This window comes from Tenrec ecaudatus, chromosome 8 (genome assembly GCF_050624435.1).
Source record: "Tenrec ecaudatus isolate mTenEca1 chromosome 8, mTenEca1.hap1, whole genome shotgun sequence".
Taxonomy (NCBI): Eukaryota; Metazoa; Chordata; class Mammalia; order Afrosoricida; family Tenrecidae; genus Tenrec; species Tenrec ecaudatus.
The window spans coordinates 46348871-46372697 of record NC_134537.1 but is presented as its reverse complement, the minus strand read 5'-3'; the positions used below and the strand labels follow the sequence as shown (position 1 = coordinate 46372697).

Genomic DNA, 23827 nt, shown 5'->3' with positions numbered 1-23827 from the left:
TCTAGCAACATGATCCACGGGTTGAGTGTCCCACAGGTAGGATACCTCCAAGTTGAGGCAGAGAACTCTCAGAAGCAGCCACACACCAGTCTGATCACCAGAGAGCAAGAGAGAGATAGCCAGGTCTTGTAGAGTCATTGATCTCTTTGCCTTCCAATCAAACTGTGACCTTGTTAATCCCACATGTTCCTATTGGCCAGGTTGGCACAATAAACCTACCTGTCACAGGGTTTTAAGGTATTTATGGAAAAATTCCATTATCCTTTCATTCCATTTTCACAGTTTTTAGAGGAGGTTATATGTAGATCCCTGAGATCGGTTCCGCCTTTCTACCCCTCCCGGTATTACCACTCTCACCGCTAGTCCTGAGGAGTCCATCTGTCCTAGCTTCCCTGTATTTCCAGATCCCAACTGTACCGCTGTGCATCCTCTGGTCTAACCAGGTTTGCCAGGTAGAATTGGGATCATGATAGTTGGGGGGAGGAAGCATTTATGAACTAGAGGAAGGTTGTGAGTTTCATTATTGCTACACTGAACCCTGAGTGACTCATCTCCTCCCCACTACCTGGGATGTCCAGTTGTCTACAGATGGGCACTGGGTCCCCATCTTGCACTCCCCTCATTCACGATGAAATGATATTCTCCCCCTGCCTTTGTTGCTTGAAACCTGGTCCCCTCAGCCCTTCATGATCACATACGTTGGTGTGCTGCTTCCATGTGGGCTTTGTTGCTTCTGGAATTTTTTAAAGCTTCCTTTTGTGTATAATATTATACTCATTTATAATGTTAACTTTGTAGGAAAAATTTCAAAGTACTTTATTAACAGTTTTCTGATTTGATGTTCATAAAATCCTAATGAACTAGGTAAATCTGCTATTGTTTCATTACTTAAAGAGACTAAAAACCAGCAGGATTTATTAATTTTTTATAACTGATAAGGATCAGAAGAGAACCTATGAAATATTCTGGCCTTCACAACAATACTTCATCCATATCCCAAGGTTTGCTTTACTGGGATATATACAATTCTATTGAAATAGCACAACACCCAGAATGGTAGGATATTTTAATTTTTCAATCTGTGTAGAAGACACTGTGGTGATATGGAAAGATTATGTGAAGAATCTTCAAAAGTTCATGAACATTTTTGAAGCTCTCTTGTATTGGAAGTAAGCAGATGATTTGTAAGCCAGATTTAATTCAAGTAGTAAAACAATATAGAATTATACTTAAAATAAGCATTGCCAACACTTCTCTTCTAACTCCTGGTGAGCATGTAAGACAGAATAGAACTGCTTCTGAAGAAAGTAGACTGCCAATTTTTTCTTCCACGGACCTTTTAGTTAGCAGCCAGACTTAGTCATTGCACCAAACAGGCTCCCTAGACTGTTTAACTTAGAAGCACAGGCTAACGATTGTTTAGCTAAAGGACATGTTGCCTATATCAGTTATGGTGTTGAAAACTTGAAGTTAATTCTTATTAAGGAGATTTGTGGTATATATATAACTTGTTATTGAGAACTAGTTAAAATTTGAAATCTAATCATTGCAATTTTATGGGAAAATATCTATGTATACACCTACATATACGTATACACCCTACATATATTAAAGGGTAACATTTCTTGATCTGCCCCCTCTTTGCATTACAAAAATATTTTGTGCAATCAATCTGTTAAAAAAGTATATGAATTGAATTGTATGATATGTGGATTATAGGTCAATAAAATTGTTTTTAAAGACTAAGTTAAAGCACAGATTGTATAATTACTACTTAATAATAAAATTACTGATAAAATGTAATTTCAGTTTGTACTGTTTGGAATATGTGTTCAAGGTAAAGATGAAAGTAAGTAAAAAATATCATGACAATATCAAAGAAATCTATTAAACAAAAACATAAAAACAATATTTTCTCTACATATCCTCTACCAAGGTCTATATACTTCTGAAGAACACGTTTCTATCGCTCCAACCCTTCCTCAAAGAATTCTGTATTCTTCAATGTATAGCTCATTTAAAAAAGCAATTTTGGCATCCTTGGGGACTCAAATAATGCCTTTTTATAACGTTTTTTGAGTTTTAGAAGCAAAAGGAAGTCAGAAGGGACAAGATCAGGATTATAGGATGTATGAAGTAAGGTTTCCCAGTGAGCTCTTGGGACAACCCTTGCTACCCTCAAATAATGAGCAGGTACATTATCAAGATGGGGGACATATGGCTCAGCACAACTTTCCTGGCTTTTTTTCCCTCACCAATGCAGTTTTCTGTTTTCATAAAAAATTATCCCTTTCCAGGGGTCAGTTTAGCAGGGAGGAAACACACTCCTCTAGTTCTTAATCCTTCCTCACTCCACTATTGTGATCTCAGTCCTACCTCACAAATCCAGCTAGACCAGTTTATATACAATAGCAGAGAGCTTTCAATATATTAAATTCAGGAAAGACAAATTCCCTTAGAATCAGAAATAGTAGCAATGATTGCAGGAGCCTAGGGAGAGGGAAGGCGGGGAAGGGGGGATGGATAGAGGGGGATGAATACCAGGATAGTAGGTGAATTGATAAAATGGGAGGTGTTAGATATGTGTAAGTAATAGTAACAATACATAATATAGTAAAGGTTCGCAGGGGTCGAAGGGTGGGGAAGGGAGAGGTTAAAAAAATGGAGCTGATATCAAAGGGCTCAAGAAGAAAGATAATGTTTAGAAATTGTTGATACCAACAATTGAACATATACACTTGCTATAATGGATTGACAATATGGATTCTCATAATATGTGTAAGATCCCCAAATTGGAAGATTTATTAATAAAATTTTGTTTAAAACATATCCTAATAGGCTTTATGGTTGTCTTGTGTCCTTCAAAAACATTGATCAAGAGTAACCCTTCAGAATCTAAAGAACAGTTGCCATAACTTCTGAACTGACCTCTGCCTTGAATTTAAGTGGACCAACAGATGTCTTGGAAGCCATTGGTTTGTTTGAGTGGACCTTGCTCTGTGGATCATATTAACAAATACAAGCCTCATTCTCTAATATAATTCTTACAATAAGATCATTTTCATTACCTTTGATTTTGCTTAAAAGATTGATGGGAAGATCAGCTCTATGAGTCAGCTAATCCTAGTGCAACACTTTTGACCCTCAAGGAATTGAAATCTTGCTGAGGCTAGGCTATTCACCAAAAATTGAAAATGCTAAGCCATATGAAAACCAAGTTTCAGAAGTTATTGCATTAATGATAACGCTCCAATCTTTTTCCACCTGTTTCTGGATGAGTTAGTTTATTGTGCCAACCTGGTCAATAAACACATGTGGGGTTAATTGAAGGGTGGTGAGATAAATTGCTTGGTGAGTCTCGCCTTTCTAGTTCTCGGGTTTCTTACTTTTTGATGGTCACACCAGGGTGCAACTGCCTTAGCAGTTCCCTGCTTCAGCTTGCAAGGCTGACTTCCTGCAAGACATCCTCAAGAAGTCACATGGACCTACCCTGATGCAGCCTTGGGTGCTGAAGCAGCCATGTATGTGGAGACCCCCCGCCAGCACTGAGATGCTTACAGATTCACTGACTTGGCTTTCCTCCTGCAGTCGGTGTCATCGTGTTTGTTTTCTGAGAGAGAGGAGGACTTTGTGGATTGGTGTTGGACATATGGGTTAATGGGTTAATGTTGGACTTGTGGGCTTGGGCAGCACTGGGTTGGGATGTTTTCGTGGTGTGCATTTATCCTTTATATAAAACTCTCTCTTGTACATGAGTTTCTGTAGACTTGGTTCTCTAAAGTACCCAGACTAACATCATCTTTCAAGGTAGACAGGTGGCTGATCTTTGAGGTCTTCCTGAACTTCTTTAAAAGGCTGTTCTATTCAAACCTGTTGTTTTATATGGGGCAGAATTTCCATAAACTTGTTGGAAAATCATATTTCTAATATTAGTCCTGACCTCAAAACTGGTGTTTTTCATGGGATAAAATATCCTTATTTTTAACAGCACCCCAATGAGACTAAGATATCTGTATTATAGAAAGAACTTGTTGGTAGCCACCCACTGAAGGCAGAGACATGTTTAAACACATTTTGTTTGAAATATACCCATGCAATGGAACCCTAATAGCAATACATTTTACTTACTCTTACAAAATATCCCTATGTAAATAAAAGGCATACTCCCTGACTTAAAACCATTGTCCAACTTCTGCATTATTAAAGCATTCCTTTCCAATATTCTTATTTTTAATTGAAAGATAAAAATGACAGTTGCTGTGCTACATCCTAATTGCATGTTTTTCCCTCTCAGTGTTGCATTTGGAAACTGCAACGGGTTGGCCGTGGTGGATTTTCTGCAGAAGACAGTACTGTTGAGCATGGGAACTGTTGATCTATACAGATCAAGTGATCTATACCAACGACAACCACGCTCTCCTCGAAAAAATAAGCAATTAATTCCAGGTAGGAAATATAACAAATTGGTTATGGACTTGATAAGTTCATCTTTTCTATTTCCTTCGAATGATTTCTCCTTTCTTTTCTCTGTTGTTATTAAGATGCATGGCATTCTACCATAAGCAATACTCAGTATAAGTGCTACTACCATAAAAGTACAATGAATTAGGCAAGAACAATGGAAAGATTTTGAAAGGACAAGCCAACTGTTTTAACTTCAATCTGTTATTGAAATTAGGAAGGATAGTGAGTTTCTTAGAAGTCATTTGCTAAGAAATGACAAAAGAATAAGGAGCTACTGTTATGGAAACAAAGAAAATTTTCTGAGCAGGACCAAAAGTTGATTCATTTAACTATAAAAGGAAGACTTTCTATACAATCCCAAATAACCCACAGTGTACTCAAGTTTCAGTGCATATCCAACCACATAGCTTAGTAAACATTGCCAACATTTTGTGTACTTTATGTCAACTGACATATTCTAACTAGTAAAGAATTAGTTGTACAGAAATATTTGCAGATATAAATGTATAAAAGATACTATGTGCTTGTCAGACAGTTCTTTTAAATTTTTCATCTTGATTTATTTAAAATAATCAATTGAAAGCTTTGTTAAATATTCCCTTGCAAAGACTATTTTAAAATAGAAAGAGTATATACCATTGAGTCAATTCTGACTCACAGGAACCCTATAGTACATGATTACAGGTGTTGTTTTCCAAAAACAGGCGTGACAAGTTAAAGCAACTGAATATAATAGTAAATGAGGTTCCCACTTAGACCAATAAAACTGACTTGATATACTTTAGTTCCTTTTGTTTTTATTAATCTTACTAAACCTCTCCAAATTGCTAGTTAGAAGTCTTTCCAGTAGCATAAAAGTTCTCTTTGAAAATTTGATGTTCCAGTAGCATAAAAGTTCTCTTTGAAAATTTGATGTTCCAGCTACCCCCAAAGACCATACTTTTAGTCATACTGTAGGAGCTGGAACTTTCAAATTCTTAATTTGGCCCATAAAACTACTGATTCATGAAGCAAAAGAGGAATATGTATCTATGTCATGTAACGCAAGGTCCCTCATGATTGGGAAAGAGATCATTTGTTTTTGAAAATTCATGGGCTTTAGGGTAAGAAGTTATTAGGGATCACCAGGCTGTGTATGCATGCTAACACAGCTATTTCATCAGAAGAGCTGTGGATCTTGTGACTATTTTGTTATTATCAGGATATACTCAATGGGATGACAAAGTGTATATTCCGACAAAGGCAATACAATTGTTATCTAATCTAATGTACACTTTTGAAACATTAGCAATTATGACAAACAAAATTTTGATGAATTTAAGTTGAGCAAAAGTTGTAATGATGTTGTGAGTGTCTCAGTTTGTATTTAGGGTATAGGATGACTATTTGCATTAAGAAAATAAAATTGCAAAGGCCAAGACACTTAGCTTTCTTTTTAACTGCTGAACGCTTAAGGACAACCATTTTGATATTATTAAGGAGGCAATATATGCATACTATTTACAAACCAAATATGTTTATGACATGAAGGCATATACTGAGAAACATGCATTCGATTTATAAGACTTTTTAAATACAATTGCAACATTCTCATCATTCATCTATCACATCTTATTTTCTTATTTATTTATTTACCTATATCTCTTCTCAAATCTAATAACCCAAAACGCTGCAATTTCTTCATCTTGGCTGTTCTAGATTCTGGTATGCTATCACTTCCTTTCACTTGAGACTATTTTTCTCTCTTTCCTCTGCCTGCTGCTGATGCTGGTGTTCTGGCATGTTCCAAAGACAACTTTTGCATGCGTGGCCTGTCTAACTTTTATCCCGATTTAACGAAACGGATCCGTACTTCCTATCAGAGTAAGTTCTATAAAGGTTAGGCAAATAGCTTTGTTTTCATCATAATGCTTGAGTTAAATCCATACATTTGTGCTCAGTAATGTGTTTTCATTAAAAAAAACACATTCAGCATGCATGCACTTTTTGTTTTGTTATGGAAATGCAACCTGATAATTTTAATAAAAATTATTATACAAATACATCAAATTTGTGTTGCATACTCAATTGTTCCTCCCTGTTTCAGTGTTTATTTCAGACCATGCATATTATGTTTTATTAGTCCAAAAGTCACTGCCTTTTGTTTTAAGTAGGAAAATCCATTGTGTCCTTTTAAATAATTAACTTGATATAGCAGTGCTAATAATAACTGAATGTTTTATTTTGGAAATGTTGTGCTTTTGGCCATTTTCTAAAATTTTTATAACCAGGGTCATAATATTTGCTTCTTTCAAATAACTTGTTTTCTTGGAGATAATTAAGTATTCCTAATTTCTGATGCTTTCATTAAAATTGAATCTATATACATTTCCATAGGATTTAAGGTATCAAATATTACACACTGGGTGAATATGAATCACAAATAAAAAAAGAATGAGTAATGTTGACATTTATTGTGGTACCAAATGAAGACCCCAGTGTAGTTGTTTACCCAGTGTAGTTGTTTACCCAGTGTAGTTTACACATTGGGCTGATAACCACAAGGTCAACAGTTCAAAACCACCAGCTGTTCCACATGAGAAAGATGAAGTTTTCTACTCCCCACAAAAAAAGTGCAATCTCAGAAACCCAGAGGGATAGTTCTTCCCAGTGCTATAGGGTCATTATTAGTCAGAATTTATTCTATAACAGTGAGTTTGAATTTTGATGATAGCTAATAAAAATATGAATATGGCTAAAGTCAGCAATTTTAAAGACTAGTACAGAAAGAGTGGGGAATGAGCACATGAATGGAAGGACAGAGGATATTAATGATATACAGGTGAATATTTATGAACAGAGAAAGATATTTACAGTACATTCATCAATATGCTATATAAAAATCAGTTTACTAAATAATATACAAAAGATTACTTCATATTTGTATAACATACACAAATATACAAATATGTTTGTAATCTTAATTTTTGCAGATGTCATCAGTTTATAGGTACCAATAATCCTGATAAATTCCCCTAGCTACCGGGAGCAAATCTTTTAAACTCTAGGGGTATCCAGAGAATGACTTATTTTTGCTCATAAATATTCTCTAGTTACTCCTATAGTTGAGTACCCACTGGGGGTATATCCCACTGCCTCTGCTCCTAGTGTCATATAAGAGAACATCCTGGCTTCTCCTAAAACAGTGGTTTATTAGGTACTATAATAGCATTTTGTGACACATGAAATAAGTGTGCCTGACCCAAGTCACAGTATTTTTAATTGCCTAATATACATGTGAAAGTTGGACATTGAATAAGCAAGACCAAAGAAGAATCAATGCATTTGAATTATGGCATTGCCAAAATATATTGAAAGACTGACAAAAGAACAAACAAATCTCTCTTGGAAGAAGTACTGACATAATGCTCCTTAGAGACAGGGATGGCAAGACTTCATCTCATGTTATTTGGACATGTCATCAGGAGAGATCAGTCTCTGGAGAAAGATAATATGATTGGTAAAGTAGAGGGTCAGCAAAAAAGAGGGAATCCCTCAATGAGATGAATTGACACAGTGACTGCAAGAAATGGGCTCAAACATAAGAACAATTGTGAGGCTGTCGCAGGACCAGACAGGGTTTGTTTTGTTGTACATAGGGTGCTCTCAGAACTGACTTGATGTCATCTAACAACAACATAAAAGTTTACTGGAATACAATCATATGTTTTCTTTTATGAAAATCTGTGACTACTTTCACACTACAAAGCAGAATTGAGTGGTTTAAACCTTCTCCTTATGACCCACAAAGCCTAAAATATTTACTCTCTTACTCTACAGAAAATTTGCGGTTCCCTGTTTTATACTATTCTTTCACACTCATCCCCTGTAATATATAACACAAACCTTTTATGTAAACAGGTAATTAAGTTTACTTTTTTTCCAGGTAGAAGCTCCTACTGTGTGTGTGTGTGTGTGTGTGTTTGTGTGCGTGCACGCACATTCCTCTACAGTGTTACACATATAGGAGGAGCGCTGGTAGGCTAGTAGTTAAGCACTTGGCTACTAACTGAAATATCAATGGTTTGAAACCACCAACCACTCCAACGAAGGAAGTTGTGGCAGCTGACGTCTATAAATATTTACATCCTTGGAAATCCTAGGCAGGGTCTTCTGTCTTAATCACATTTAGTTTGGTTTACATATAGAAAACAATTCTTTTTTTTCATACTTTTATTGGGGGCTGTTACAACTCTTATCACAATCCATACATTCATCCAGTGTGTCAAGCACATTTGCACATATGCTGCCATCATCATTTTCAAAACGTTCTCTTCCCACTTGAGCCCCTGATATCAGCTCCCCATTTCTTCCCCTTCCTTCCCCGACCTACCCTCCCTCACAAATACTCGATAAGTTATACAGTATTGTTGTCATATCTTACATCATCCTCCATCGCCCTCACCCACTTTTCCGTTATAGAAAACAATTATATGTATGTTTTCTGACAATAAAAGAATTAAACTAGAAGTCAACATCAGAAATATATTTAGGCATTTTCCATTATCTGGAATATATCAACAGATTTACACATAAGCTCAAAACAACCACCCAGGAAATTTTGAAGTATTTAGAAATGAGTGACACAACATATCAAATACAAACACAACTTCAAAATCTGTGTTTTGCTGCTAATGCTGGACTTACAGGAAACTTCAAAATATTAAATACTTCCATTGCAAAAAAAGGAAGAAAATCTCAAATCAATAATCTAAATGTACTCCTTAAAACACTAAATAAAGAAGAACAATAACTCAGAGTAAACAGGTAGGAAGAAGTAATACAGAATAGAAATAATAAAGCAAATAATAGAGTATATTTGCAGAGACTTAAAATGGACATTGAAAAGATAAATAAAATCTATAAAATCCTTGCAAGAATGATTCCCCCCAAAAAGCAGGCAAAAATGACCAACATTAGAAGTGAAAGATAAGGCATTAGTATGGATTTTACAAACATTGAAGAAAAAGGAAGATATGACTATATTCTTTTTAAAATTAAACTATCATTTTATTGGGGATTCTTACAGCTCTTATAACAAGCCATACATCAATTGTATCATGCATATTTGTACATATGTTGCCATCATTATTTTCTAAACATTTACTTTCTATTTGAGTCCTTGGTACCAGCTCCTCTTTTTTCCCTCCCTCCCACTTCACCCCCTCCTGACCCCTTGATAAATTATAAACTATTATTATTTTTATATCTTACACCACAGCTGTCTCCCTTCCCCCACAGCTTCTGTTCCCTTGCTGTTCTGTTGCACCCCCTTAGTGTTTTGCCTCGGTGTGGTGGGATCAGATTGGGTGCAATTCCCACACTGTGTCTCCGGTGTTGTCCCCTGTAGGGCTATGGGTCAGTGAGGGGAGTCATGTCTCATAGTGGGGCGGGCCATGTAGTCCTCTCTGTGGACTGGCTGCTCTAATTGGGAACATGATCCTCATGGCCTGGTGGGCCAGGATGTGCTCCACTCTCTCCTCCTCTCCCTTCATCTGCTCCTGTGTGCTCTGATCAGATATGCAGATTCAATGCCATCCTTTGAGATAAATTCTTTGGGTGGGGGGAGCCTATCAAAAGATATAGGGTCTGGGATCTTAAAGGCTTGAAGGTAAACAAGCGGCCATCTACCTCAGAAACTACAAAGCCCACATGGAAGAAGCACACCAGCCTGTGTGATCACAAGGTGCCAAAAGTATCAGTTATCATGCATCAAAGAACAAAAAATCATCTCACTGTGTGCTCACCTCCATGATGTGATCGCTGAAGACAAATGGATACATAAGCAAATGTGGCAAAGAAAGCTGATGGTGACCGGCTATCAAAAGAAATAGCATCTGGGTCTTAAAGGCTTGAAGGTAAACAAGCATCCGTCTAACTCTGAAGCAACAAAGCCCACATGGAAGAAGCACACCAGCCTGTGTGATCATGAGGTGTCGAAGGGATCAGGTATCAGGCATCATCAGAACAAAAAGTCTTATCATAGTGAATGAGGCGGGGAGTACAGAGTGGAGGCCTAAAGCCCATTTGTAGGCCACTGGACATCCCCTTAGAGAAGGGTCTTGGGGAGGAGACAAGCCAGTCAGGGTGTGATGTAGCAACGATGAAAAATACAACTTTTCTCTAGTTCCTAATTGCTTCCTCCCCACCCACTATCATGATCTCAATTCTACCTTGCAAGTCTGGCTAAACCAGATCATACACTGGTACAGATAGGAACTGGAAACACAGGGAATCCAGGGTGGATGACCCCTTCAGGACCAGTGGAATCCCTTCAGGACCAGTGGTGTGAATGGCGATACTGGGAGGGTAGAGGAAGGGTGGTTGAAAGGGGGAACTGATTACAAGGATCTACATGTGATTTCCTCCTGGGTGAAGGAAGACGTTGGATAGGGCAAGATATGACAAAATAATAATTTATAAATTATCAAGGGTTTGTGAAGGAGGGGGAGGTGGCGGGGGAGGAGAAATGAGGAGCTGATGCCAGGAATTTAAGTGGAGAGCAAATGTTTGGAGAATGATGAGGGCGATTGCGCTTTACACAATTGATGTATGTATGGGTTGTGATAAGAGTTGTATGAGCCCCTTATAAAATGATTAAAAATAAAATAAAATCTAAACTCAAGCCAGATCAATTGTCATAAAGTCAATTCCTACAGGCTAGAAATGCTCCATGGGTTTGGTGATGTGTTGTTGTTGTTTTTTTCAGGGCTATCATTTTTATGGAAGCATATCACCAAACCTTCCTTCCATGGTTCTGCTTGGTAGATTCGAACCTGCCAACCTTTAGTTGAGTAGAAAGTGCAGACTGTACTACTCAACCAAAACTACACCCATGCCATCGCATCAATTCAGATTTATAGTTACTGTACAGCACAGAGTAGAACTGCTCCCCTGGAGTTTCCAAGGCTATGAATCTTTATGGAAGCAGACTGCCATATCTTTCTCAGTTATTGATGAGTTTGGACTCCCAGCCTTTTGGTTGCAGTTGAGAATTTTAACCACTGCATCACTAGGACTGCTTTGTACCACCAAAAAGCCAAAAAATCAAACCCACTGTCACTGAGCCAATTCCAACTCATAACAACCCTATGGTACAGAATAGACTGTTCCTAAGGTTTTCTAAAACAAAATTTTTAGAGAAGCAAGGAAACTTGTCTTGCTTCTCTGTAATGCAGGTGGTGAGTTTGATCTATTAGCCATGTGGTTAGCAGCCAAACCTGCACTACCAGGGCTCACCCAAGGATTTTGAAATCTGTAACTTACCCTAACAAAAAACATGTGGAAATGTAAATATTTCCTGGCTATTTAAAAAATTGAATTAAAAAGTAAATATGCACAGTGAACAAAACTACAGGCCACATATAACTATCACATAGTTCAGTCTTTCTAATGTGCAAGATACAAAAATCATAAATAAGATATTGTCAAATGGAAGACAGGCGAACATAAGAAAGAAAAAAATCATGTCCAAGCTAAATTTATGTCAAGGATGCAAGGTTAATATACAAAAACACAATTTACTTTATTTGATTAACAGAATAGGGGAGAGATTTATATGATAATCTCAATACATGCAGAAAAACATTTGACAAAATTTTACACTTATTTATAATAACGTTTTCAGCAAACTGAGAATAGAATAACATTTTCTAGGTTTAATAAAAGACTATCTGTGTACATCCTCCAGGTAACATCACAGTTCTTTGTGAAATATTGAATGCTTTCCCTGTAAGATCACCAGTCAAGGAGTGGTGTTTACTCTTATGACTTTAAAAAAAATTTAAACAATCAAAATTTACTTTTGGCATATAATCCACAAATCATGCAATTCAATAGTTCAATCATACCAAGAAGAGTTTTACACTCATTCCACAATTATTGTAAAACATTCTTCTTGCTTGTACTCATTATTAGTAGCTCCCCATTTCCCCCTAAATTTCCCTGCCTTATTCCCAAGAAGCCATTATCCAGTTTGTCTCTATAAATTTACTTATTCTGGATTTCTTATATCCAAAAACATACCAAAAGAACATTAAAAACTGGCAACAACAATGAAATAAACAGAGAAAAACCTCAATTGAAAAGGAAGTTGAAAATATTAAAAACTAAAACAACTTTAAAATGGATCAAAGGGAGATCAAATGACAAGATGCTAAATTTTAACCTAACTATATCTACCATAATCCATTTTCCAAAGCACTCTGTATGTTAGCAAGACTATTCATTTCTCTCAACAATAAACAGAGGGTATTCACTGGAGACTTAATCCACGTGTGGATCCTGCCCTGAGCTTCCACTGTTATCCATAGCCTTCTGCAAACCAGGCAGTCACAATTTAAGTTCTGATGCTATTGCTTCCTGTGGAGTTGGAGTATATGATTTACAATCCGTGGGTCACACAGGCTAGTATCCTTTTTCCATGTGCACTTAGTTTACACCTCACATAGATAGCTTCTTGTTTGAAGACAAGGCTTTAAGACCTCAGACATTATTCTTTCTTTTTAAAACAAATCATTTTATTGGTGGCTCATACAACTCTTTTCACATTACATACATCAATTGAATCAGGCATGTTTGCACATATGTTGCCCTCATTCTTCTCTAGACATTTACTTTCTATTGAACCCTTTGTATCAGCTCTTCCCCCCTCCCCCACCCTAATAACCCCTGATAGATTGTACATTGTTATTATTTTCATCTCTCACACTGATAGTTGTCTCCCTTACCCCATGTTTTCTGTTGTTCTTCATCCTGTAGAGGGGTGTATGGTTATGTGTTGATCATTGCAATTGGTTCCCCCTTTCTCTTCCCCTCATCCCCCTACCTTTCTGGTATCAATATTACGGTTCCTGGATTCTGTGTATCGTGAGCTCCCATCCCTTTCTATACCTGTGTACATGTTCTGGTCTAGCCTGAATTAAGAAGTTTCACAGGGGTCATGGTAGTGGGGGTGAGGAAGCCTCAAGGAACCAAAGGAGTACAGTGTGTTTCATCGTTGCTTTACTGCACCCTGGTGACTCATCCCTTCCCTGGGGCTCCTCTGTGGGGAGATTGTTCCACTGTCTACAGAATATTCTAACAGCCAGGTACCATCGATTTTCTTTGCCATACTTTGCTATTGGACCCATACCTTCAGTGATCAAATCATGAGGGCAAGCATCGAGGAAGTCCATGTCATAAGACCTAATTTATGTTACATTGGGGTTGGAATTAAATGCAATCCCCAAATCCATTCATGCATCTATGGTTTATATATGGCTCTGGTTCACCTTAGAGACTTCATTGTTATTTTATATTAGAGAACATTAGCAACCATCTCCCGAGAGCATAAAGTAATTCTATTGATAGTGTCATTAATTTAACCAATTATATAGAATTTAAGACACACTTGAGAAAGGGGAATTATCCAAGTATAGACGGGCTACAAACCATAACACATGAATTATTGACTTGCACAAATTACACTCTTGAATGACTGAACACTGTTTATCCAAACGATGGAGATCGATAATAAGGCAGAACATTCAGTAATATTCATTGACAGTGGCAGAACAATGCCTATCATATTAATATATAGCATAATAAAGCAAGGGGTGTTAAAATAATAAGCATATGGTAGTCCAAGCCCATCATTAATTGGTCACCCTCACAGCAATAGATCCGAACCAAAGTCCAATGACTGCCAGTTCTATACCCTTGGGATAGCAGTCGTCTGCTGCTTCTCATAATATGGAATTGTGGCCTTGAGTCCAAGGGTTCCAGAGGAGTTTGAGGGAAAGTCCAGTTTATGTAGTGGGGTTTCCACATCAAATCTCTCTGGTATGGTCTATGAAGGATGTTGTGTGCCCTGAAAGAACAGAGTCCAAAGTCCCAGTATTCTGTGGCACATGGCCTGAGTCACCAAGAGCTGGATGTGATCAAAAATGTCTAATTAATAACATAATACCAGATATTTTCCCTTTGGGTTCTATATAAATATTGTTAAACATTCTTTTCCTGATGAGAATTTGCTTCTCCCCCTATTTTCCGACAAGTAGAAATGTACTTGCCTACTTGGAGACCTGCATGTCCCCTGCCCTCTCTTGACTTGAATTTCTAATAAGGCTTACTAATCGCCTCTGGTATCTATTGATTTGGGGTGACCTTAGCACAATTTTGTGTGGCAGCAAATGAATGGCCATCTCCCTCTCTCCAATATTGAAGTGAGATATCTGTCAAAGTGGTATTTAAGCTGCACATACGGAGGGGTGTTGGATAGTTCATGGACACTAGCAGACTCTTCACCGCATTGTTTGGACATGGGGTTAGAAGATTGTATGACCTGGGAGTATAAGCCAGCCTTCTTCTTCGTATTTATTCTTATAGTACTGGACTCATACAACAGTTCTTTTGCAATTGACTGACCTAATTCAGCATAATGGTTTCCAGGTCCCTCCATGTTATGAGGTGTTTCACAGCTGGATTTTAGGAAGGCATATACTATTCCTTTGTGTGTATGTATAAAAAAATTTTCAATCCATTCTTCTACTGATGGGAATTTGGGCTATTTCCAGTTTCTCACTATTTTCAATTGTGCTGCAGTGAACAGGGGAGCGTATGCATCATGATTTTATTTAACATAGCACCTGGTGATATGAATATTTTAGGAAGCAAGATAAAGAAATAATATTCCTAAATATTAGAATGAAAATATTAAAACTGAATCCTAGTGAAATTATGAGATATATAACCCAAAGGAATAAATATGTAACAAACTATGAAAAGAATAAATTAATGTTTGACAAGAGATTAGTATATAAACTAAATTTCTCTATAATAACAGCAAAGAATTGGGAAATTAACTTGTATTGAATAGACTTACAAATAGAAGTATGCAAAACTTCATAGACACATTCTCCAGTGAAACCTATTTTTTGAAACAGTTATATTGGCACTTCATCATACAATTCAATAGTCCAACCATATCAAGAGTTGTAAAATCCTTACCACAATCAATTTTAGAACTCTTTCTCTTTCGCTGTACTCATTTTTATTCATATAATTTCTGTTTTCAATTTGGCAAAAATATACACAACAAAACATTCACCAACTCAACAACTTCTTCTTAATTGAGTGTCATTGGTTACACTCTTTGTGTTGTACAACCACTATAGTTATCCCTTTCCAAATTGTTCCACTGTCGTTAAAATGATCCCAGTGCCCCCTAAGCAAAAACTCTTCTTCCTTCACCCATAGTAGCCATAGGTTAAATTTGGTTTCTTTCTCTTAGTTTTCTTGATATATTCATATATCATACATTTCCATAGTTACACTGCTTCTAAAAAGAATTATATATATATCATCACAATCAGCTCTAATCCTCCCCCCTCCCAAATCCACTGATCACGCCCCAATTTCATCTCCTTACTCCTTCCTGTACCCCTTCCCAATAAACCATTGCATCTCTATTGTCTATGTGCATCCACTCCTTTCGTGCTTCCTAAACTAAGAAACCTAAGAGAAACGGCAAAAACAAAATGAAACAGAAAGAAAAAACAGTAATAATAATATAAGATAAAAACAGAATAAGAAAAATAAAACACTAACAATATTTAAAAAGCCAGAAAGGAAAATTCTTTCTCAGAAAAATTGAGAAATATTGGAGAATAGAGCAAATTGAGGTTGGGTCAAGAGAGAGGTCAACTAAACAAGTACCATATTATACTGTGGTTCGATTCACCATAATCAAATTTACTATAATATCTGCTTGATTGTAAAGCTGTTCAAGTCCCTCACCTGTGGGGGACTAGAGGGCATCTGCCTAAGGCCCAGTTCAAGCAAACACTCTGCACATGGATTTGGGGTTCCCGCCATCCTCCATAGCCTTCTACAAATTGGGTATTCGCAATTTAGGCTCTGATACTTTCCCCTTCATCATACCGTATAAACTCATGTATAAGCCGAGTTTTTCAGCACATTTTTATGCAGTCTTTGGTGCCTCAGCTGATATTTGGGTTGGCTTATACTTAAGTATATACGGTATTTGGATTTTGTTATCATCATCTTTTGGATCATACAGGCTGGTGTGCTTCTACCATGTGAACGTAGTTGATGCCTCACTTAGACGGCTGCTTATTTGAATACAAGCCTTTAAGAGCCCAGACTCTATTCCAGTTGATAGTTGGACACCATCTGTTTTCTTCACCACACATACTGTAGCAGCCTTATCGTCAGTGATCTCTTCATGAAGGCGAGTACCCAGCAAGGCCATGTTATAAAACGAAATGTTCTTGCATTAGGGCTAGAATTACGTGAGAGTTCAGAATCTATCTGTTTGTCCCTGGATTATGAATTACTCTGATTTACTTTGGTAGCCATATTATGATAAAAACAATAAACAAAACCAGAGCCAACGAGATCAACAACAAAAGCAAAAATAAACACAACATAAAGAAACAAAAAAAGAAATTATTGTTAATCATCCCCTTGGGATATGATAACATCCAATTCCAATATCAATAGCAGAATTTATCCAAAAACAAAATTTAAGTTACTGTTGATACTAGGAGTCGATGCAAGTATAGTCCAACTGTGAGCTGCAATACATCAGTTGTTGCTTTGTACAGATTGATTTCTTAATTGATTGAGTTCTGTTTGCATTGAGCATGGGTATGGTGCTAATTTCCTGCATCATTTCTTACAAAGGCAGACCCTTGCCTCTCAGACTAAAACCTGTCGATTTAATGCAAGGAGAGCATTGAGATACCAAATGTATGGTGGTTCTCGGTCTCTTTTCACTGGACACCCACTAAGTCAGGAGTTACCATTGACTGCCATTTACACAGTCTTGGGGTAGCCATCCTCTCTCATCAGTGTATTTCAATCCTAATTCCAAGGACATAAGTAATTTTAAGGTTGGGCCCACTTCATTCAATCAAGCTTCAGGCATACCATGTTCCCTGTAAGGCCAGCATCTAAGGTCATCATAGTGCCCAGTCCATGGCACAATTCACCAAGGGTTGAATAGAAACATTTGAACTGTCTACCCAGGACCATAGAACTAGGTTTAGTCTCCCCTTAGGTCCCCTACGATTACTGTTCAGCATCCCTTCCCGATGTGAGGTTGGCCCTCTACATTTACCCACTGATGTGCCTTCTCTGAACTGTAGATGCCCCATTCCCTGGTCTCAATTTGACTTTCCAGTAAGACTCTCCGCTCATTCCTGTGGAGGGCCTGTTGATCTGTCAGAGTCTTGCCTCGGTGTACAGCATCAAGAGGACAGTCTTCTGTTTCCCCCTTGTTGAAGGAGTGATCACAGCCAATGTTAGTTCTCCGTCCCTGAGGAGGTTCTTATGAAGTGCACATAAGGGGTGTGATGTATGGTTCGTGGCCAGTAAGCACCCCTTTGTTTAAGAATTGGTTCCTAAAATTTGACCAATTAGTGTTTCTCTTTATAGTAGTGGACACATATAATATTTGTCCTTTTGTGAGTGACTTACTTCACAACATAATGGATAAAACCAATTTTCTAAATAACTATTTAAATTATCTGGAAATTGTCTTTAGGCCATCTAGAAAAGTAAGAAACTCTAATTCAAGGAAATGTACTGAAGCTTGTAAAACTGAGTCTGTGGCACCTAAACTACAGTTTATTCAATCCCTTCTTGTCCCCATACTATCCCCGCGGCCCACCCCCACCCCTGCCCCTGAACCACATCAACTTGACAGAAGTGGCATTTCATGCAAAGGTAGCCAAGATCATAGGACTACCTTTCCCCCCTGCTCCAGATCAAAGGTTGTATTTTATCCCTGAAAGGGAAAGGTCACCAGCATTTCAAATCCCCTCCAATCAACTCCAAGTTGAAGAGGCTAAATAAATTCCTGGAGAGTGTAGCTGAGAGTCAGAGGCTCCCTTCCCTCATTCACATCCATTCTTAGGATGAATTTTCCACAGTAAAAGAAACAAACTGAGAAGACTAGAGGTTACCACCCCTGCTCAATAGGGGATTCTGCCGTGGAAAAGATGAAGTCCATTATAACAGAGATATTTGAAGTGCTCCTGAAAGACACTACTTTATTTTAAACTGAGTGGGAGGAAGTTGAAACTTAAGAAAGGAAGGAAGGAAAAGGGATTTTTTTTTTTGATAATCTAAGAAGAGGTTGATCAAGCTCGCTGCTGTGGAGTCAATTCGAACTCACAGTAGCCTGATAGGACAGGCTAGAACTTCCTCTGTAGGTTTCCAAAACTCTTAACTCTTGGCAGGAGTAGCAATATAGATTATACTTCAATAAAAAACAAAAATTCGTATAACTGGACCAATAACATCTCAATAAATGAAGAAAATATTGACTTTGTCAAGGATTTCATTTTACATAGATAAACAATCAATGCCTATGGACGCAGCAATCAAGAAACCAAGTAACATATTTATTGCATTAGACAAAGCTGCTACAAAAGACTTCTTTAGAATCTTGAAAAGCAAAAATATGACTAAGGTATGCCACACTTAATCCATGGTCTTTTTAATTGCTCTGTGTGTATTCAAAAGATGGGTAATAAATAAAGATGACCAAAGAAGAATTGAATGACTTTGAATTATGGTGTTGTCAAAGAATGTTTAAAGTGCAATGGACTACTAAGGAAGCAAGGATGGCAAGACTTTGTCTCACTTACTTTGGACATGTTTTCGAGAGAGTCCATCCTTGGAGAAGGATAACATGCTCACTAAAGTAGAGGCTCAACATAAAAAAGAGGTAAGGGAGATCCAAAGCAAGGTAGATAGACACAGTGGCTACAATGATGGGCTTGAACATGCCATAGTAGGAAAACAGAGGACCAAGCAACATTGCATTCTGTTATATGTCAGGTTACTATGGATCCGAGCCAGTTTGACCACACCTACCAACAAGAGAAGAAAACAAAAATTATCATCATGACCAAGGCTTGGTAATAATTTCTTACATAGGAATTAAAATTCAATCACAATAAAATGAATTGATAAATTACCTTCAAATTATATAAATCTTTGCTCATCAAAATGTACCATTAAGAAAAGCTAAGCCACATACTAGGCAAAATTTTTCATAATACATTGTCAGTTGACTCATGCCCATAATACATATAGGATTCCTACAACTAAAGAATAAAATTATAAACTAACCAATAGAAAAACTGGGAAAAGTGTTGAATAGGAACTTCATATAGAAAGACATCTCATTAGCCAATAGGCACATTAAATGACTCCAAGACTACAATAACGTAAAGGGGCTGAGATCTGAAAGAACTGATAACACCAAGTATTGTTACAGATGTAACAACTTTACCCCATAACTAGCTGAGGAAAATTTAAAATGTACAGTCTCTTTGGAAAACAGTTTGGCTGGTATGACCCCAAAATTGTACTCCTAATATTTACTCAAGATCAATGAAAATGCATGTTGTTATGTTGTTAGGTGCCATTGAGCTAGTTCTGAATCATCAACATTAAGATCCACAGAACAAAACATCGACAGATCTTATATCATCCCCACAATTGTTCTTTAAAAAAAACAAAAAATGGTTTATTGGCAAATAATTTAAAATTCATAAAATTCAACAGTTCACTAGCTTCAAACATTGCCACAATCAAACTTATCAGATTTTCTTCATCCTTGTATTCATCATTATGAACTCTCCATTTCCCCACAAATTCCCCTGCCATGATCCCAAGGAAATAATAATCCAGTTACTGTCTCTATAGATTTATTTATCCTGGCTTTCATTTACATAAAAATAGTAAAACAAAAACAAAACTAACAATGCCAAAGCAAAAACCTCTATCTAAAATAAGCAGAAAATATTAAAAAGTCAAAGTAAACTTAAAATGGATCCTAAGGGAGATCAAGTGATAGGAGCAGTAATCCTCTTTCCATGAGAGCAAGGCTATGCACACCCTGTGATTACAGGGCATTCACCAGAGGCTTAATCCAAACAACTTTATAACTGGTCAAAAAGGGAGATCAAAACATAAAATATTACATTTTAACCTAAATACATCTGCCATGAAAGAGCCCCAATAGTGTAGTGGTTACGAGTTGGGCTGCAATCTGCATGGTCAGCAGTTCACAGCCACCAGCAACTCCTTGGAAGAAAGATTGGGCTTCCTATGCCTGTCAATAGTTATAGTCTCAGAAGCACATCGGGGGTTGCTATGAGTCAGCATTGACTCCATGGCAGTGAGGGCATCAGCCATAATTGGTATGACAATGCTCTCTGTCTTATAAGGTTATCCCCATCCCTCAACTATCACCAGAGGAGGGAAATCATCTGAAGCTTAAATCATACGTGGACTCTGCAGATGGAGTTTGAGCTTCCACTGTCATCCTTCAAAGCCCTCCTACATCAAACTCAATGCATTGTGTTGATGCTGATTCACAGCACCCTATAGGACAGGCTAGAACTGCCCCCTGTGCATTTCCAAGACTGCACCTCGTTAAAGGAGTAGAAAGCCCTGTCCTTCTTACCACTTGGATCACACAGACTGATGTGCTTCTTCCATTGCTCTTCTATCTGAGCTATTGTTGCAGCCACTGTCAACCCATCAAATCAAGGGCCTTCCTTATTTCCACTGCCCCTATACTTTTCTAAGCAGGATGCCCTTCTCCAGAGGCTAGTCTCTTCTGATAAGAAGTCCAATATACATGAGATGAAGTCTCAACATCCTTGCCTCTAAAGAGAGTTCTGGCTATACTTCTAACATGGATTAGTTGGTTCTTTGTGTGTGTGTGTGTGTGTGTGTGTGTGTGTGTGTGCGCGCGCGCGCGCTTTCTTTCTTTTTTTTTAAACATTTTCTTAGGGACTCATACAACTCTTATCACAATCCATACATATACATACATCAATTGTGTAAAGCACATCTGTACATTCTTTGCCCTCATCATTTTCAAAGCATTTGCTCTCCACTTAAGTCCTTTGCTTCAGGTTCTCATTTCCCACCCCCTCCCTCCCCGCTACCCCTCTCTCATGAGCCCTTGATAATTTATAAATTATTATTTTGTCATATCTTGCCCTGTCTTTTGGCAGTCCTTGGTACTTTCAATATCCTTCACCAACTCCATAATTCAAATGCATCATCCATTTTTCTTCAGTCTTCCTTATTTAATGTTCAACTTACATATGCAAATGAGGTGATTGAAAATACTATAGCTTGAGTCAGTCATACCTTGGTCCTCAAAGTAACATCCGTGCTTTTCAACATTTTAAAGAACTCTTGTGCAGCAGATTTACCTAATGCAATGCATCATTTGATCTCTTAAGTACTGCTGTAATGAGCATTGTTTGTAGATCCAGCATGACAAAATTCTTGACTAATCTTTTCTCTGTTAATCATGTTTATCACTGTGTCCCCCCATATAATTTAAACATTCTGTTGAGTCACCTTTCTTTGGTACAAAGATGGATCTCTTCCAGTCACTTGGCCAAGTAGCTTTCTTCAAATTTCTTTGCATAGACAAGTAAGTGTTTCCAGGGCTTCATCAGCTTGTTGAAACCTTTCAATTGGTATTCCATTAATTTCTGGAGGCTTATTTTTGTCTAACATGTCTGATGCAGCTTGGACCTCTTCCCTAAGTACCATTGGTTCCTGCTCACAAGCTCTTCTTGACTCGTTCTTTTTGGTACAGAGAAATTGTTTTCTTTCTGTCTTTTGATGCTTCCTGCATCATTCAATATTTGGGCCATAGAATCTTTCACTACTGACACTTGATAATTGGATTTTTGTTCTTTGGTTTTCTCAGTTTAAGATATACTGAATGTGTTCTTCCTTTCTGCTTTTCTAATTCTGGTTCTTTTCAATTTTAATTATAATATTTTACTTTGTCTTCTCAAGCTAGCCTTTGAAATTTTCTGTTCAGTTCTTTGACTTCATTTCTTCCACTTACCTTATCTACTCTATAATTTAGAGTAAGCGTCAGAGTCTCTTCTGACAGCTATGGTGAACTTATCTTTCTGTTTTCTTTATGACCTTTTGCTTTCTTTATGTATAGTTGTTCATGTCATCTCACAGTTTATTAGGTCTTCTGTCATTAGGGTTTCATGCCTCAAATCTGTTCTTTCGATGTTCCTGAAATTCAGGTGGGATATACGCAAGTCATATTTTGGCTTTTGTGGACTTGTTTTTATTTTCTTTAACTTCAACCTAAACTTACATATTAGCAATTGATAACCTGTTCCATGTGGGTCCCTGGCCTGATCTTAACTTCTGGCATTGAAGTTCTCCAGCATCTTAGCCCATAGATATATTCAATTTGCTTTCTGTGTATTCCATCAGAAGTCCTCATGTATAATTTCCTTTTGTGTTATTGCATAAAGGTATTTGTGATGAAGTTGCTGGTCTTACAAAATTCTGTCATGCAACCTCCAGCTTCATTTTTACCACCAAGTACATATTTTCCATTTGCTCTTCTTTCCTCTTTGTTCCCACCTTTTGCATACCAGTCACCTATAATTACCATGCATCTTGCTTGATTGCATGTTTGATCAGTTTACAACTAAAGAACTTAGCGATTTTTTCAATTTCTTCATCATTAGCTTTTGTGGTTGGTACATAAATTTGAATAACAGTCATATTTATTGAATTTCCTTGAATGTGGATAGTTAAAATCCTATCACAAACAGCATGTTACTTCAAGATAGACCTTGAAATGTCCTTTTTGGCAATGAATGAATGCAATGCCATTCCTATTTATTGTGTCATTCCTGGTATAGTAAATCATGATTTCCTAATTCAAAAGTCTGATGCCTAGAATATCAAACTTTTCTTTTTTGATGACTTCCAATTTTCCTACATTCATAGTTCATCCATTCCAAGTTCCAATTATTAATTTATGTTTGCAACTGTTTCTTCTCATTCCAAGTCTTGCCCCATCTGTATATAAAGGTCTTTACTCCACCCTGGTCCTTATGATTGAATCTACTTCCTCAGTCATATTTTTAAGACCTTATTTCCAACCCAAGGGGCCCATCCTCTTGCCCTATCTTATACAATGCTTCTTCCATTCATTATGTTTTTAGTAGATAATAATGTTTCAATGCTATCCATAGGGTGTTCAGTGACTAATTCCTCTGAAATTAATAGCCTCTTCCTTCTTCATAGTGTGTTCTTAGAAATATAGATATAGATATATATACAAATTATATTACTATCTACATAACAGATTTTTAAAATAATAGTAAAAAATTAGAAACCTCCAAATCTCCACCATAATGGGAAAAATTTATCATTAAAGTGGGTGAAGGGAGACATCAGTCAGTGTAAGACATGAAAAAAAATTATCAAAGATTCATGAGGGAGACATTAAAAA

At 37.1% G+C, this 23827-nt stretch overlaps 1 protein-coding gene across 2 annotated transcripts in view; it reads left to right on the top strand.

Annotated features, from left to right (window-relative positions):
* The window catches only part of STXBP5L (syntaxin binding protein 5L), a 361575-nt gene that overhangs the window by 273972 nt on the left and 63776 nt on the right, over positions 1 to 23827 (top strand). Inside the window, exons 18-19 of one of the 2 annotated variants that reach the window (XM_075555661.1) lie at positions 4295 to 4446; positions 6256 to 6327. In XM_075555661.1, the coding sequence (XP_075411776.1) occupies positions 4295 to 4446; positions 6256 to 6327 (224 nt within the window). The remainder of the gene's footprint in view (positions 1 to 4294; positions 4447 to 6255; positions 6328 to 23827) is intronic. The other variant, XM_075555662.1, reaches the window with a different exon arrangement.